We start from the raw sequence: 16,716 nt of genomic DNA on the forward strand, positions 1-16,716 counted from the left end.
AAAATGTTTCTTTAAACCAAACACCATCCCAAAGTGGCTGTTTTGTGACAACACTGTTGTTCATATAAGCTTTTTTTTAAGATAACAGTGAGCATCTTAAAACTGTAATAGCCACCTCTATGGTATATTTCATGATTATATAGAACATGTAAGAAACTAACATCATAAAGTTTCACATTAAAATTAAAATAGTGTGACTTTATAAAGGCATATTTATTTACACAATAAAATTCCACATGGAGAGTACATTCAAGATGGAGCCACTAGCACCCTGTCTATGTCATTGACATGGAAGCCTGTGAAACAGGAAAAAATTCATGGGTTTTTCATAGAAACATTCTGCATGGTATAGGGAAGCTGGGGAACTTCAATATTTAAATTTTAACACATTGCGTTAAAACAAGAATTTTGAAACTGACTGTTCCCTTACGGTCTCTTTAATTTAGGATTCTCATGCTTCTTCCATTAAACAAAGTTGCCTTGAGCACGAGGAGAACCTTGTGTCTTATCTCTCTATGCTGCGGGATATTGAAGTGAGACTGGGCCCCGTTTGCCCTGTTCCATTGGAGCTACAGGAGGTGCAAGAGCAGCTGAGGCAGACAGAGGTAAAATGCTGATATTAGTATTACATTGATGATATACATTGTGGTATTCTTTGCAAGTACAGAAAAGTTGCCCCCATGTATCATGCCTCCAATGGTCAGTGCGACTAGTCTCATTACTGGATACAAAGTTGTACACTTATTGTAGGAACGCCTTTCCCAGCTTGGGCAAAGTGACAAGTAACATCATTTTCAATATCGGTCTCTATTTCTGATTCATGATTTTACATTATTATATGGCAAGTGTGTTTGGACCTTCTGTTCAATATTTTATGTAGTTATAAGTTACGTGGCACACATGCTTGACTTCACTCGCAACTCTTACTGATGTTTGTACGATTACACATCCCGTTGGCTATGCCAACCACGAGATAAAGCAGCAGTACGATCTACCTCCTTAACTGTGCTACGCACAAGTGCTTGTTATACCATTTATCAATCCTGTAGTCTATTTCCCAAGGTGTCTTTAGGTTAGATCTTTTTTTTCTTGTTTTTTTTTTAAAGGGTCTACTGTAAAAATGATGGTTACATGTCAAGCTGCATGGCTTTTATGTTACTGTATTTAATAGTCATAGCGGTCACACGAGTATTCACAATATTCATGTTAATAAAGTTAACACGGCTCTCTCTCATGATATTGCATATATAGCAGTTTTGTTGTATTTGGTACATAAGGTACAGATGAGCTTTATCTGAGTTTCTACATTAATTTTATTTATATATTACCATCAGGTGGGCTACATGAAATTATGACATCAGACCACTGACAGGCAGTTTTTATTACAGGCCTCAGTAGAAGTTAAGGATTTACGTTGGGTGCCAGTTGTGATGGCTTCACACCTTTCCTCCCATGTAATGTCTTAAGAGGTTATTCTCCACCCTAAGTTACCAAATCTCAATTTTATACATGTGGATAGGTCTCACATTCAATAAATGAAATTGTGAGCAGAATTATAAGAAAGGACTAAGAATTCAATCTAGTAATTACTTTAATTAAAGATCACAAAAATTACATAAATCCGAAATTAACATAGAATCCCTATTAACCCCTTAATGACAAAGACTGTACATGTACGGGCTCAAAATGCATTGTTTTCAATGGGTTTAGAGACCGCCTATTGTCCTTAAGGGGTTAACGCTTACATGCATAAAAAACAAATAAACATACCAGTCAGTCTCAATATGAAGTCTAGCTTCTGTCTCTCGGTCTGCCCCACATTATAAGCAAAGATCTGTGTATATAAAGGGTATTATAACTAGACCTGCGTATCGCTACCTCAAAAATAGTACTAATGGTCAGAAAAAAAATCAGGAGAGGAAAATTACCACCACGACCAAGCTGTTAATCGTTTTTACAGAATAGCAAAAACATTCTAATTTTTGTAACTTTAAAAAAAATCTTATGTAACAGAAAATACTAGTTCTGCATAGTTAAAGCCTTAAGCTTAACTTCTACTGAGGCCTGTAACAGTTTGGTAGCATAGAATATTATGATATATTCTGAATAGCATTCTAGACCACTTCAGTAGTAGTGTTTTAGGAGCACATATGCTGCACTGATGAGAATGAGTTGAAAACAAATTAAAACACACATGGTTCTGTTCATTAAACCCTGAGTTTTGTAGACAAGGTGAAACCTTTAAACGCAATGAATTCATTGCTGTATGAAAATACAATTTTCAGCAAGCTTCGGCAAGAGAGGACTAGATTGGACCTTCATAAAGGAATAGTCAATGCAAAACCCGCTAGTTACTGAATACATGTTAGAATACTGAATTGAAAAACTGCCTGTTGTATATGACCTAAAAAAGCTTTTGTACTTTTGAAAATATGTAGTTGTTAACTAATCATCTCATACCAGGCAATACTATGATTATTCATGACCATGGCTTTCTAAAAAAATTATTTGTGCAGATCTTGGACAAAGAACTGAAAGACCTGTTGTCTCCGGTGAGTCAGGAGTTGGATTTGGTGAAGCAAATCGTCTCTAGGCAGCCCCGAGAAGTCCCAAAACAGCTCCTGAGGGCTTTAGAGAAAGATGCCAAGAACCTGGAAAAATCACTGACTTCTGTCAGAGACGCGTCTGAGTCCAGGGTCAAGCAGCTTAACTCTGCTCTGGAGATGGCAAAGGTGAGTCTTATTCTGAGGTGATTTAAGTGATTTGTACTTCTTGGGTGCTGTATATTGAATGGAGCTTATCTGCTTTTCTACTTGCAGGCTAAAGTCGTAGCTGAACACGAAGGCTTGGAAAGCAAACTTAAGTCTCTTTTGCAGTGGGTCAAAGACGCCACAGATTCTTTGGACAATTTGAAGGCCAGTGATGACTTAGCGCTGGATCCTAATGCGTTTAAGAGTGATCTGGAGATTGTGGAGGTGATTACCAAAACCCAGATTAATGGACCGCTGTCTTGTCCTTTTCACTGTCATTTGTTATAATTGAATGGGGAGCTAATTAAACTACACATAATACAGGGCCAGCCAAGCTCTTACTGCCGCTGAGGGACAATGTGGATGGACTTTCATGTATAGTGAAGCGAAAGAGCTGAAACACTCCTGCTAGCTCCTCTTTCAGCGCTCTGGTGAATAGATCTCCGTGCTAAAAGTACAAATACATACAGTTGTTCTATTACTTGCCAGAGGGGGAGATTACAAGTCTCTGCTGATGAGATATAATCATGTAGAGGCAAGAATATTTTGGCATATGTATTTGCTACCAGTGTCGTTAGCATGATAAGCACTAGACTTGTGCATTCGGATTTTTACAAATTGCAAAGTTACTGAATTTTGGTAAATTTGGCGCTTCATGTTAGGTCACAAAAACAAGGCTGGTCCCCCCAGGAATCAGATGAAAACAAAGCAAAAAGTTCATAATTTTCATCCTGAAATACGTAGGCCCACATTCACTCACACATTCACTCACACATTCACTCAGACTCTCGTTCTTCACTCTTACTCTCCCCATATATACGGACTTAACCCGGCAGGAACTCCTGCCACAATGTGAATAACTCTGTTCCCTCATTTTCTGTTTCAGAGCTTGAAGCAACCTGTTGCAGATACCAGACTAGAACTGGACAACATTGCCTTTGAGATTCAGCTATTTATTTCAGAAAAGGCTCAGGATTTGACCCCGCAACAGAGCCGCGTTCTGCTGCGTCTCTTGAATGAGCTGCAAAAGTCCTTCAGGGGGTTGTCAGAAAGGCTGTTCGCAAGAGATGAAGTGATGCAGCTGCGGCAGCGGCATGCAAAGCACAATGCTGAAATAAAGGTTAGACAGCATGCGTGCAGTTCCACATTACTCACGTGCGCTGAGAAGGAAATGTATCCATGCACAATCTCTTTTTGTCCTTCTTGCCTCGTGTGACCACGTGTGGCGTACAAAAACCTGGATGAGTTTTTGTTCTTTTGCTTCGGATTTTAGGCTTGAAACATTTTCTCACTAACACATTGGAAAGAAATGTGTGTTCAGTTTGACTGAAACCCCTTGGGTACTACGTGCTCTCGGAGCCTTGTTAATGTTGACATGTTTGTATTAACCTTGTCTGTATCGGTCATGTTGTCTGTCTGTGTTTAACCTCTTGTTTGCTTTGCTTTTCTAGGTTTATCTCCCCTAACAGTGAAGAGTTTCTCTCACAGGCCAAGTTGTTGAGCTTGGTACATGCGTACATATCCACTCTTTGCAGATAAAAACTATGACTTGCGTAATAGGGAATTGTAGACAGGACACATCGTGCTCAGCCTTTATCCAAAAATTGCTTAAGACAGAGGAATAGGCATTGCATGGCTCAGACTCCAGAATGTGGTGAACTCTACAGTACTTGCAACTTAACTTAATCAAACTATGTAATTATTTTCGATTGTCTTGATTTGCAAGGAAATGTTCTTTGTTTGGGTTTAAAAAAAACAATTCTGGAGTCTTGCTTTCTGTGCCGTTTCCTTTGTTTTTTTGTCTGCTGTAAGTTCATTAAGAATATCCATGTTTCATGTAAATTATTCCCTTTAGACACTACAGGAGCAGAAAGCTGTCTGTACTCAAGGACTAGAAGAGCTGAGCTTATGGACAGAATGCACAGAGAAAGCTGTGAGCGGTCATGGCGCCATTCAAGGGAATCAGGATCTGTCTACACTGCAGGACCAGCACAGAAGCATGCAGGTAACGTACGACACTGACCACATCTGCCTTCGGTTGTATTCTTCACATCCGGCTCATTACTTGAGACATTTGGAACAAAGGTGGTGACCAGCCTATTAACATATTTTGTAATAAAAGTTGTCAGTACTACAAGGGTAAGTTTAGAAGTCATATTGCCCAGATTTTTTAACAGAGGAAATATAAAAAATGACATGAGCTAACTGTATGAATTGTACTTTGCCCCTTAGAATCTCCGTAAGGATGTAAAAGCTCAAGGTGATCATTTTGCTAAGGTACTTAAAGCAGCTGAGGATTTCCTAGAGGAGAACAAGACAAAAATGGATCCAAAAGAGCTAGAAGCCTTCCAGAAGAAACTTCAACAGGCAAAAGAACAATATCATGGTTTACTTGAGAAGACCGTAGACGCAGAGAAGCAGCTAGAGACTGCAGTGAGCACAGCTGTTCTCGAAGAGACCAAGAAAGTAAGACTGCTGAGAGCAGATCAGTTGATGCCTTTATAATTCTTGATTATTTCTGTCATAGTAAAATTATTTTCTACCACTACTTTCTTGGCTTGGGGGTCTGGGTTGAATGTTGACTTTTTTTTATTTTTTGTTGTAGTCTAAGACTGCGGAAGAGCTGAAAGTGAACTTGGGCAAGATTGAATCTCTCCTGCATCAGGTTCTCCCTACTATCTCACAGCAGCCAGCCACCTTGACCGATGGAAGAGAAACCAGTAAATCAGAGATGTCCAATTGCGGTCCTGCTACAGACCAAGCCATCGACCTGATTAATAACCTCTATGAGCGGAAGAAGGTGCAGACAACAAAAATGGGGGTTTGGGGTTGGCAAGTGTCAGAATCAACGGCAAAGGCGGTATACTTTGGTGGCAGTGATGGGATTGTTATTCAGATTGTTGTCCAAATAAACCTTAATAAAGAAAATGAAAATGCTATTTTTTGCCAAAAATTATATTCCTTAATTTTAGACCAGACTCTACACTAAATCTACTACTATTAGTAGATATAATATTAGTAGACAAGAATATTGTGTTCTTAAGATGTATAACTTAGTAGATTTGCCATTGCTGGTAGCTAATGATGTTTCTTTATTCAATGTCCTTACCTGTAGACCCAGCATCAGGAGATGTGGGCCCAGCAGCAAAATTTTATCTTAACCATTCAGTCAGCGCAAGATTTCCTGGACAAGCATGGCAGCTCCCTTCCAACAGAGGAGCGGCAACAGCTGCAGGACCAGCTGGCCCGGCTAAAGGACGAATACTCAACATCTCTATCCCAGGCACAGTTACAATTGAAGCATGCTCAGAGCCTTAAAGATGAGCTGCAGAACTTTCTTCATGATCATGGAGAGTTTGAAAGTTGGCTTCAGCGAAGCGAGGAGTTGTTAAACAACATGCAAAAGGGCAAAGTAGACTCGGAAGCTGTACAAAACTTGCTCCATCAACAAGCAGATTTTTCTGAGGATGTTATTTCTCACAAAGGAGATCTGCGTTATATTACCATTGCTGGCCAGAAGGCCATAGAGGCAGAGAAGGCTGCAGCCGACCAGTGCAAGGAAGATGTTGAGGTGGCAGTTGCAGGAAGTCTAGTGAAAAACAAACTTGAGGATGCCTCAAAGAGATACAGCGCTTTGCACTCAAAGGTAATTGTATATTTAAAAAGGTGCCTTATGTCTCAAGATACCGAGACCCTATCTGATTCATTTCTAGTGCATACCAAGCTGTGATCATGAAAATGCAGAAAACTTTTAATTTACAAAATAAATTCTGGAAAGCCTTTTGTGACTGGAAATGTTATTTTTCCCTCCTTAATACATTTCATATACATAGCTTAAAAGTTTTCCCTGCACCAAGAATTATTTTGTACCCTGTATGAAAAAAATAATTTAAAAAAAAAAATCATTATACCAGTCTTTGCGACACATGGAAAATTAGCTGAAAAGTAAAAATACTACAGTGTATCTTAATTGGTTTACTGGTGTTTAACATATGTGTTCTGCTTCCTAATACATTTTGTAAACCTTTTTGTTTTACCCATCACAGTGCTCAAAACTGGGCTCTCATCTGAATTCTGTACTAAGTCGATTCCAGCAGTTCCAGGAAGGGTCTGATGCGACGTTAGCGTGGCTGCAGAATACAGCATCTGCAGTACAGAATATCCTATCTGAGCCGGTGGCATCCAAACCAGACGCATTGCAAATACAGTTGGAGAAGGCCAAGGTATAACTGCCTGATGAGTTTGTTTGTTAGGTGCTTGCGTTTAATGGTATGCAAAATACATATTCTATTGCGGAAGTGTAAAAATTCACCCCCACCTTTCCCACTGTTCTAACAGAGCATGCAGGGCGATCTTGCTGAACGTGAGGTGCAGGTGGAGAAAGTTCATAAGGCTCTACGGGCACTGCTAGAGGTTCAAGAAGACCCATCTCCAGACTGTGAGAGCATCCAGGCCACCGCAGGTCTGCATGAACCTAAAATTATGGAATTACACTACAGGATATCTCCAGTGTATCTTTAAGTATTTAAAGTAATAGTACTTTTTTTTTTTTTGCAGATTCTATAGACAGTCAATTTCAAGATCTCTCTACCAAAATGTCTGCTCATTCTGATGTACTGCAAAAATCAGTAGCACAGTCTCAGAGTGTCCAGGAAGGCCTGGAAAATCTTCTGCACTGGCTTGAGGGAATGGAGAAGGCAGTTGAAGACCAAAGACAGATTCCTATGTCGTCATCATCCATTCAGGAATCTCTCGCTACGAACACGGTGAGACACAAAACTAATTACTGTCCTTTGCCAAACAAGATACTCCTATATACTCAACTGAAGTTACATTTTAAACTATTAGTGTAAAATATAAGTAGCTCTCTGTTCATCCTAGGTTTTTGGCTGAATTAGTCGTACTTGCAAGCCTCTCCTTGGCAGAACAAACTATTCTTTACTGCATACATATACATTTTAATATGAAGTTCATAAGCAGACTTACGTTGCTCTTCACTTTCATCCCAATTCCGTTTACATCTATCTGAAAAAATGCAGTATTTTACTTTTTATAATACTGACACATTTTTGTTATTTTTTATTCTCAGTGATGGCCTTTTTGCAAAAAAACCCTCCATCTAACTGATTTCAGTCTGTTAATGAATCATACCCGAGAACACAATCGAAAAGTTACCTAAAAACATAATCCAGGCCTGACCTGACATCTTTAGCAATCTGAATGACATGCTATATTTGCATAATAAGTATATGTAGTAGTTTTTTAAAACATTTTTAGGATCGCAAGTTTTATGTTCAATCAATAATGGATGCTTAATGTGACTGTGATATTCAGACCCATCTGACAGACCATTTTGGTTCCCTGCATGTATGTCTGTTTCCAGAAATTGAGACAAGATATCGGCAGTCGGAGAGGCAGCCTTGATGCCACTGGAGAAATGGTTGCGAAGTTCATGGAAACGGCAGACAGCGCCACAGCCTCTGCCCTTCAGAGCAAGCTCTTGGATGTCACTGAAAGATTCAATAAAGTGTGCCTAAGACAGAGCCAGCAAGAGTCTGCGCTGAAAGAAATATTACCAAAAGTGGAAAAATATGAACAGTTATCGGACAACCTAAAAGATTTTAGCGTAACCAGATTTCAGCTACTGGCCTCTGGAAACCAACCAGACAAAGACATCGCTCAGTTTTCTGAACAAATCCAGGTTTGTTTCATGTACCATACAAACGTATATGTTTCATACTATGTATTTTATTACGGGTCTTTCAAACACATGTGTACTTTATCACGTGTACTCTAAGTTGTTAGAAAATGTGTGTGATTATTCTGATAGAACTCTACAGAAGCAAGAATGTAGGTATTTTTCTCCTTTTTTCATCCCCATCCACCATTTCATATATAGGATTTGTGGTATTTATTGCTAAATACAATTATTTTTTTTCATCAATAGGAGCTGAATTTAGAGATAAAGCAACAAGAAGAGCATCTTATTACCTTGGATACATTAGCAAATGAGCTAAGCACTTACCCTGTTCTTCTTGATGCCACTGAGCATTTGCAGAAGGTTCAGGCGCTAAAGAATGACTTCTCAGAGCTCCAGAAGGCTGCACGAGAAAGGTAAGCCTGAGTACTGACAGGTTTTATCTGGTTACCACGAACTATCATTAATAATTGTTTGCTCTCTCAGGGAACGCGATGCATTGTCCTGTCAGGAAGAATTAGAACACTTCAAGAAGTTGGTTGGAATCATGAGAAAATGGCTGAAGGACAATGATGAAAATGTCCCAGCCGCAGAAGACTCCCTTGGAACACAAGAGATCCAGATCAGGCTACAGAAAATACAGGTAACTGATCTTCAGAGACAAAGCACAATACCGTGTTCTTTACATAGAAAGAGTTCTGTGTCTGTATGGATGCTGCTTTTTCTGAGACGGTTCATTCTGACGGTATAAAAATTTGGTAACTTTAAAAAAGATAATTATACAAATGTTTTAGATTCTTCTATTAATAATACACTGCTTTCCTGGTTATACTAAGACTGAATACTTAAGAATTCTTATTCAGAACAGTCATTAGTTGTAAATGTTCCAAATCTGCTTGTAGGTTGTTATTGCTTGTAAAATATTATTCTAGATAAAAACTGGCGTATTTCCTTCCAAACTGGAAGCCAATCCATTCTAACTATATTCTAGAAAAGTGCTTAAAATGGACTAAGTAACGTGATTATATGAATTGGGGCAAATGCATTTTGATTTAATTTGCATTTGAAGTTAACTGAATTTATGCCTTATTCTGTCCTTTTATTTTTTTTTTCCTTTTTATTGCGTCCCTTTAGGATCTTCTTCAGGAATGGAAAATGAAGGGTCCTGACATGGAGGCGATCACACAGAAGGGATCCGAATTAGAGAGACGTATTATGGAGATCACTGCGTCAGAGAGCCAGCTGCGAGGTAATGAGCCCCTTACGCGCCCTAACAATGTATTCCTTTGGCTTCCTATGGCAGGGTGTGCACACAGACAACACTCACGCTCCATCCTCATCCTGATCTTACTACTACTTCGCTTCAAGTCTCCTCATGGTGTAGTTTGTCTTCAGACAAGTACCTGGGCTTTTTGACTCCCTTCCCAGTCTTCTCACCACTCTGCTTCCCACCCCTCCTGGATTTGTTTATTTCATAATCTCTCCTGGTGCAATTTTCCCATTCCCTGGTTTTACTATATCTGCATTTTCTGTGTCTCTTTTCAACTCTATTTTTTTTGTCTTTACTCTTATCGTTTCTTCTTGTCCTTTGCTCTTGTTCTGACACGATCCTGCCTGTTCTTCCCTCACTGCTCTTTAAAACTTTGGTCTTCTTTCCTATTCTTATTTTCTGTCACCTCCTTTTTAGTTTGACTTTTACCTTTTTTTCCTTTACCCACCACTTTTCCTGCAACATGAAAAATATATATGTAAGAATCGCTTCTCTATATTATAGATTTTCTAAGAAGGGATACAGGCTTTCATACTGATGGCATGGTCAGTTGCGCTTGGGTTCATTGCTCACAGTCTAGAGACAAATTCACCAGATTCCACTCCTGATAATGACCACGTACCTGGGGCTTCTTTCCTATTGATGTCAGGGGGAATCACTGTGCAGGATAATAAGCTGTTTGTTTTCTTGGGCACCACAAAAGTGACACAAACCTAACTTGCCTCACTGTTCTCAGAATAAAAATTAGGCGTGTCTGCCTCTTAAACGTTATATTTAAATTTACCCACAGTCCTTTTAAAACCTTTGCTTGTTACAGAAGCCACACTTTTGTGCTTGACTCTTGTAGAACTCTTACAACAAGTTTCTGTTTGTTCCAATGGCTTGGGCTGCTGTCACGCAAAAACTGATTGTATCTCTGGCTTAGTGCTGCTATGGGTGTTTTTTTGTGTGGAATTCACTGCTTTGAGTTTGTCCTACTGCTTACTCGTGTTGATATGTTTATAAAGTATATGTACGTGGAGCAAGCTCCCACGTGTAACCTCAGTGGAGGGCATGGTAGCAGCAAGAGCTGGGTCTTCAGAGTAAGCAGAGGATATGTGAGGAGAAGGAAACCAGAAGACTGAGTTAGACAAGAATGGAGGATCATGAATCACAAACAAAATAGAGGTGTTAAATCTGACTTTGAATAAGTTGAATAATATATTAACCAGAGGCTGGATGCATGAAGACCCTTGGAACTTATTAGAATTCTCACCTCTTAACACCAGCGGGGGGAAGCATCCAAGTGTTGCTCAGCTATATTATTTTCTGGTCATCTACCATGTCACTTATGAAACTGATTTGCAGGTAGACAAAGAAAGTTTTACCTAATGAATTGGAATACCCTATAAATTATTGGATTTAAGGATGCTGTAATAGTACATATGCAGATAAGCAGTGGTGCTATGTGAAGATTGGATAGAGATGGTGGTGATTGCTGCCTTTCTGTTATGGGTTTGATTTTGAGAGTGGTACAGGGTTATAGTAGCCGTACACATATTTTCTGCGTGCGTTTTATGTCTGCAATCTTAATGTGGTTGTGTTGTTACTGCTTTGCCTCCTTGTCCTGCTCAGGTTCTGTGCTGATGGCTTCATTGAGTCCTGTAGGGAATGTTAATGGATACCATACCTGCCAAGGTGAGGATGCAGATCTACTGTGTTCCCTGTGTCATCTCACATATTTTAAAAATACGTATATATGTGTAGAGATATTGCACACAGGCCTGTCATCTGAACACTTCTTTATTTCCAGATCTGACTGGCATCCAGTGTGACTTATCTGAAACCAGTCAGAAATATGAAGATCTTGGTCGTTTACTGCAAAGCCGTGAAGAGCGGCTGTCCTCAGCATTGGAAAGCATGCAAAAGGTTAAGCAAGAAGCTGACTGCATGCTGAGCTGGTTGGAGTCTAAAGAGGATGTCATAAGTGCAGTCAAAGTGTCTCCTACAAAGACCGAGATGGTGAAAGCCCAGGCTGCACAGAACAAGGTAAGGGAACAGAAAGCAACTACATTGTCAGCTGCAAATATAAATTAGAACAATTTTAGTGTTGCTTGTCTTATAGAAACCCTTTTAGTTATTTTGTAGACTTTTTAGAAGATGGTTTCACAAGCACATAGTTGCTTTATGGAAAGAGTGTACAGAAATACATTTCCACAGGTTGAAGCAGACAATCTCAATGCAAAAATAACCATTTTTTGCCTTACTCAATGTTTTGATTTCAAAATGAATTTCATTTTGGAATGTTAAATTCACCCTTGCACATGCAGTTGCTATAAAATATATGATGTAAAAATTATGCTGTGCAGATACTCTGTGTTGGCATGTTGTCAGTTGGCTTCCACCATCCTATTTTCCATTCCAGGAGTTCATATCTGAACTGGAGAAGAGTTCTGGAAAAGTGGAAAGTCTGAAAGCTTCCCTGAGAGAGCTGCTAGAGAAGTATCCAAACTCTCCAGAGGCAGAAACCTGGAAAAAAATGCTGGAAGATCTTAGTAAGTATCTGGCAGGCATCAAGTCGAACGAAAGAGAGCCCCTGTGTTTATACAGTATATAGCCACTATGTACCTGTGAGGTAATGCACGGTGTAAAGTCTAACACACTTGCCTGTCCAAGTTGTACTAATAGGGAGGGAAAAAGCTCAGACTTTCTGAAGCCAGGTTCGCTATTAAATCCCTGTAGGACTTGGTGCCAGTTTGATTGTAATGGTTATATGGGACTGGAAAGGACAGTGTGCGTACAATTCTTTAGTTAAATGGCATTTAGGCATCAGTCAATAAAGTGAAGGTCCAGCTTAGTGTCAGAAAAGTGGTACACTGGGTGGCTTCACTCTACCCTCCTTCACTTGTGCAGCGTGTGGCCATTTGTATCCATACTGTGCTCAAACAGGACTTCTCCGAGAGCGGCAGAAAAGATACCCACTTGCCTCTGGCCCCAGCCAACCTGGCATTTGCCCAGTTTGCCATATAGGCACTCTGGGGCTGGTTCAGCTTCTACCCAAGTTACCATCACTAGGAAGAATAAGGAGATTAACCACAAAACCCAAATCATTTTGAAAATCTTACCGCTGGGCTAATGTTACGTTTTCTCCATTTCTAAAATGAAAAAAGGCCATACCTCAGTGCTACCTCAGACTGATCCTCTGTAAAATTAGAGCCCTTTAGCTGTTGACGTGTAAGGTTTATTCATAGCACGAGTGCCAAATTTAGTCAAATAGGACTTATTTTATCAAATTTCCCATGGCAAAGGTGTGTTAAGCTGTCTTTGTCACCGCTTTTAGCATAACTATGTTGGTGTATTTAACCATTTAATGACAAATGAAGAGTATACAGGTGTTTTTTAACCTTCCCACCTAGACCAAAAATGGAACAGAGCCAATCAAGCAACGTCAGAACGTCAACAAAAACTTGAGGAGTCTGCCAACCAGCTGGCAACCTTCCAGACTGCAGCGTCCCAACTGCGCCCGTGGCTGACAGAAAAAGAGTTAATGATGAGTGTTCTTGGACCCCTTTCTGTTGATCCCAACATGCTCAATGCACAAAAGCAACAAGTTCAGGTAAAGGGGAGCATCTTACTGGATGAGGCAACAGTCCCTAATAGTTAACAGACTCTCTGCATCTACAGAAGGATTTATCCGTTTATGCACAGGACGTTTCTTGTTTAACTTGCTCCACCAGAGAGGTTACTTGACTGGGGCCCAGAATTATTTTAAATATGAGAAATGTGGTAAACATGCCCCCTTATCTGTGTAATGTACAAGGGGTGAATCATGTGGGCTGACATATGTGCCATGGGATGTTTCTGGCCGGTAAATGCCAGGAACATAAAATTAACAAGATGAACCCTTTAAATATAAATGGGGCCTATGTAGAAAGTGTAGCCTGCAACTAGATAAACAAATCCTTGGAATACTGTTTTGAGAATTAATGTATGTTTTTGTATTTTAGTGTTTCTATGATAAGATCGTTATAAAATCCATCATGTTTCTTTATATGGTGGTTTATATTTAGAACAATTGTCATGGGTTATGGGAGGACACTTTCTATCCCTTTTTTTCTTGTTGATCCTAAATGTTCTTACTTGCCTCTTAATATTAACTTTGCTAATGTAAATTTTAAACGGTATGTTATTCATAAGTAGGGTAAAGAAATAAATCCACTTGTTTAATGAAAACTTTGATCGAAGAAGAGAAGTCAACATATTCAGTTGATACAAACCATGACTTTGAATCATAGAACCGTTATCCTCTTGTGGATAGAAGCTACTGATTTATGTAGTTTGCTCTGTTGTGTCTTGATTTTGTATATTCAGCCCTGTCACTTTGTACAAACACTGCCATGTTATTTCTATTACAGTTTATGCTAAAGGAATTTGAAGCACGCAAAGACCAGTATGAAGAGTTGAAACATGCAGCTTATGGGATTCTAACCGGTCCAGGAGATGAGTCTCCTTCCACCAACCAGGTGGAGGAAGAGTTCCACGAGGTCAGCAAGAAGTGGACAGAATTGACTAATCGCTTGAATTCAAGGGCTGATCAGATTGACCAGGCCACCGTGAAGAGTACCCAATATCAGGATGTCCTTCAAGGTCTAACAAATAGAATTAAGCAAGCTGGTCAGAGGCTCGGAGCTCAGCCAGCCATTATCACTCAGCCTGATGCTGTGAAGCAGCAATTGCAGGAAACCAGTGGAATTCGCTCCGACTTGGACATTCTAGCTCAAGAAGTTACAGAAGCTCAACTCCTTTGCAATGAATTGTCTGCTCTTGTGGGGGAACCATATCTGAAGGATGAGCTTCAAAAGCGACTAGACACTGTTGCTCTCCCCCTCAAAGGAATGGAAGATTTGGCTGGTTAGTAGCTCTGTGCTTAAATTGGTACTATGAAATTAATTTAGGTAATAAATGGAATCCTGATTTTTATCATAACATATCATTATTAGTAAATACGTTGAAGCTTTGATTAGTCTATAGGTTATTTGTGTACAGCTCATGAATGTCTCTAATATTTCTCTAACATTTGGTATAGTACACACCTGCTGAAAGTTTCTGTGGTAAGTAGGATGTTATATTAATGTTGAACATTCTACCTTGTAGCGGATCGTGTGAATAGGCTTCAGTCGGCACTCGCCAGTTCCCAGCAATTCCAGCAGATGTTTGATGAGTTGAGAAACTGGTTGGATGAAAAAAAGATAGAGCTAGCCAAGTGTTCTCCTGTGTCTTCCAAACTGGAGAAACTTCAGACCCTTTTACAGGACCAAGAGGAATTTCAGAAGAGTTTGAACCAAAACAGTGGATCCTATGAAATGATTATTAATGAAGGTGAGTCTCTACTGCTGTCATTACAGCCTGGAGAAGAGAAGACTACCCTACAGAATCATCTAACAAGCCTAAAGGCGAACTGGGAGGAACTGGGTAAGAAGGCAACAGAAAGACATAGCAGATTGAAGGATTGTTTGCAAAAGGCTCAGAAATATGGACGACATGTGGAAGATTTGCTACCCTGGTTGGAAGATTGTGAGGCACAGATGAAGGCAATGGAGGTGACTCTTGACCCAGTCCAACTTGAGGCCCAGCTTCTCAGATCAAAAGCTCTACAGGGTGATATAGATAAGAAACGTTCCCTCCTAGAGATGATGAACAGCTCGGCTGACCTTCTAATTGAGGCAGCAGAAATTGATGATGATGAGATTTTGGAACAAAAGGCCCATATCAACCAGAGAGTGGACAGCATCACAGAACAACTACATATCAAAGCTGGGTCTATTGATGAAATGGCAGTAAGACTCAGAGAGCTAAAGGACACTTTTAAAAACATTGATAAGAAGCTGGAAGGAGCGAAGCATCTTCTAGAAATCTATGCTGCTCTTGGTCCTCAAGCATGCAGCAGTAAAAATCTGGAAAATATGAGATCACACCAAGACATGCTTACAGCTTTAGACACTCAAATCCGATACCTGAAAGATCTAATCCAAGGCTTGACAGGAGATGCCCCTAAAGGCTCTGATGTGTCCACTCTCATACAACAGGCAGATGATGTGCAACAAGACTTTGAGAATGTAAAACGAGAGGTCAATGAATGCTGCTTGAGTATGGAGAGTAAGCTACAAGGGATTGGACAGTTCCACTCTCATGTTCGTGACATGTTCTCCCAACTTACTGATCTAGATGATGAATTAGACAATATGGGTCCTGTTGGACGAGATATAGATTGCCTAAAGTCCCAGACTGAAGCTGTCCAAAAGTTTATAGACACACTCCAAGGCCTAAAATCAGACATTGAGAGCTCGGAAAAAAAATGTAGAGAGATGTTAGAAAATGAGGGTGGCCCGGACCTCATAGGGCTAATGAGGGAGCTTGGTACGCTAAACAAGCAGTGTGTTAAACTCACAGAAAGGGGCAGGAATCGTCAAGAGCAGCTGGAATCCACGCTACAGCGAGTGGATGATTTCAATAAGAAGTTGCATGAGTTGAAGCACCAGATCATGACTGCAGAGGGCAGCAGTACCCTTCAGGGTGTGGTAGGCACTGAAGTAGATACAATCAAGCAGCAACTGAATGATTTCAAGGTAAGAACATCTAGCTTATTTGATTTATTTATTCGTTGTACATACAGTAAAGTGTGATCAGTGATTCATTGATGAAATAGAATACAATTAAAAGATTTGAACATCCATTGATCTCAACTACATTCCAGCTTCCAAATATAACACTCATGCTGCATAGTGTACGACTATCTTAATAGCTCATAGTGTAGAAATATGTGTTTTGGATGAATTCTGGTTGCCAAGACACCATGGCTTGTAAGGTTTTACTGTTGGCACCTATGCATTGTGCATTCTTGTATCTCCACTGATGATACATTTAATCCTGGTTTCTGTAATTTTCCGTGTGTAGTTCATTCTTGCTTAGGTAAACATATTTATGCGTCTATAATATATAAGAAGATTTTTGTAGCCCTT

The 16,716-nt window shown here is 39.8% G+C and overlaps 1 protein-coding gene across 1 annotated transcript in view; it reads left to right on the top strand.

The window, feature by feature from the left end:
* MACF1 (microtubule actin crosslinking factor 1) overlaps positions 1 to 16,716 on the top strand; it is a 103,642-nt gene that overhangs the window by 37,690 nt on the left and 49,236 nt on the right. Inside the window, exons 37-57 of the mRNA XM_053454613.1 lie at positions 447 to 605; positions 2,517 to 2,732; positions 2,820 to 2,975; positions 3,637 to 3,870; positions 4,606 to 4,755; positions 4,983 to 5,216; positions 5,356 to 5,550; positions 5,866 to 6,396; positions 6,797 to 6,973; positions 7,089 to 7,212; positions 7,308 to 7,516; positions 8,134 to 8,451; positions 8,698 to 8,864; positions 8,935 to 9,091; positions 9,583 to 9,697; positions 11,333 to 11,395; positions 11,511 to 11,746; positions 12,123 to 12,252; positions 13,114 to 13,313; positions 14,113 to 14,608; positions 14,852 to 16,323. Coding sequence (XP_053310588.1) covers positions 447 to 605; positions 2,517 to 2,732; positions 2,820 to 2,975; positions 3,637 to 3,870; positions 4,606 to 4,755; positions 4,983 to 5,216; positions 5,356 to 5,550; positions 5,866 to 6,396; positions 6,797 to 6,973; positions 7,089 to 7,212; positions 7,308 to 7,516; positions 8,134 to 8,451; positions 8,698 to 8,864; positions 8,935 to 9,091; positions 9,583 to 9,697; positions 11,333 to 11,395; positions 11,511 to 11,746; positions 12,123 to 12,252; positions 13,114 to 13,313; positions 14,113 to 14,608; positions 14,852 to 16,323 — 5,739 coding nt within the window. The remainder of the gene's footprint in view (positions 1 to 446; positions 606 to 2,516; positions 2,733 to 2,819; positions 2,976 to 3,636; positions 3,871 to 4,605; positions 4,756 to 4,982; positions 5,217 to 5,355; positions 5,551 to 5,865; positions 6,397 to 6,796; positions 6,974 to 7,088; positions 7,213 to 7,307; positions 7,517 to 8,133; positions 8,452 to 8,697; positions 8,865 to 8,934; positions 9,092 to 9,582; positions 9,698 to 11,332; positions 11,396 to 11,510; positions 11,747 to 12,122; positions 12,253 to 13,113; positions 13,314 to 14,112; positions 14,609 to 14,851; positions 16,324 to 16,716) is intronic.

The sequence above is a fragment of the Spea bombifrons genome, chromosome 2 (genome assembly GCF_027358695.1).
Source record: "Spea bombifrons isolate aSpeBom1 chromosome 2, aSpeBom1.2.pri, whole genome shotgun sequence".
Lineage (NCBI taxonomy): Eukaryota > Metazoa > Chordata > Amphibia > Anura > Pelobatidae > Spea > Spea bombifrons.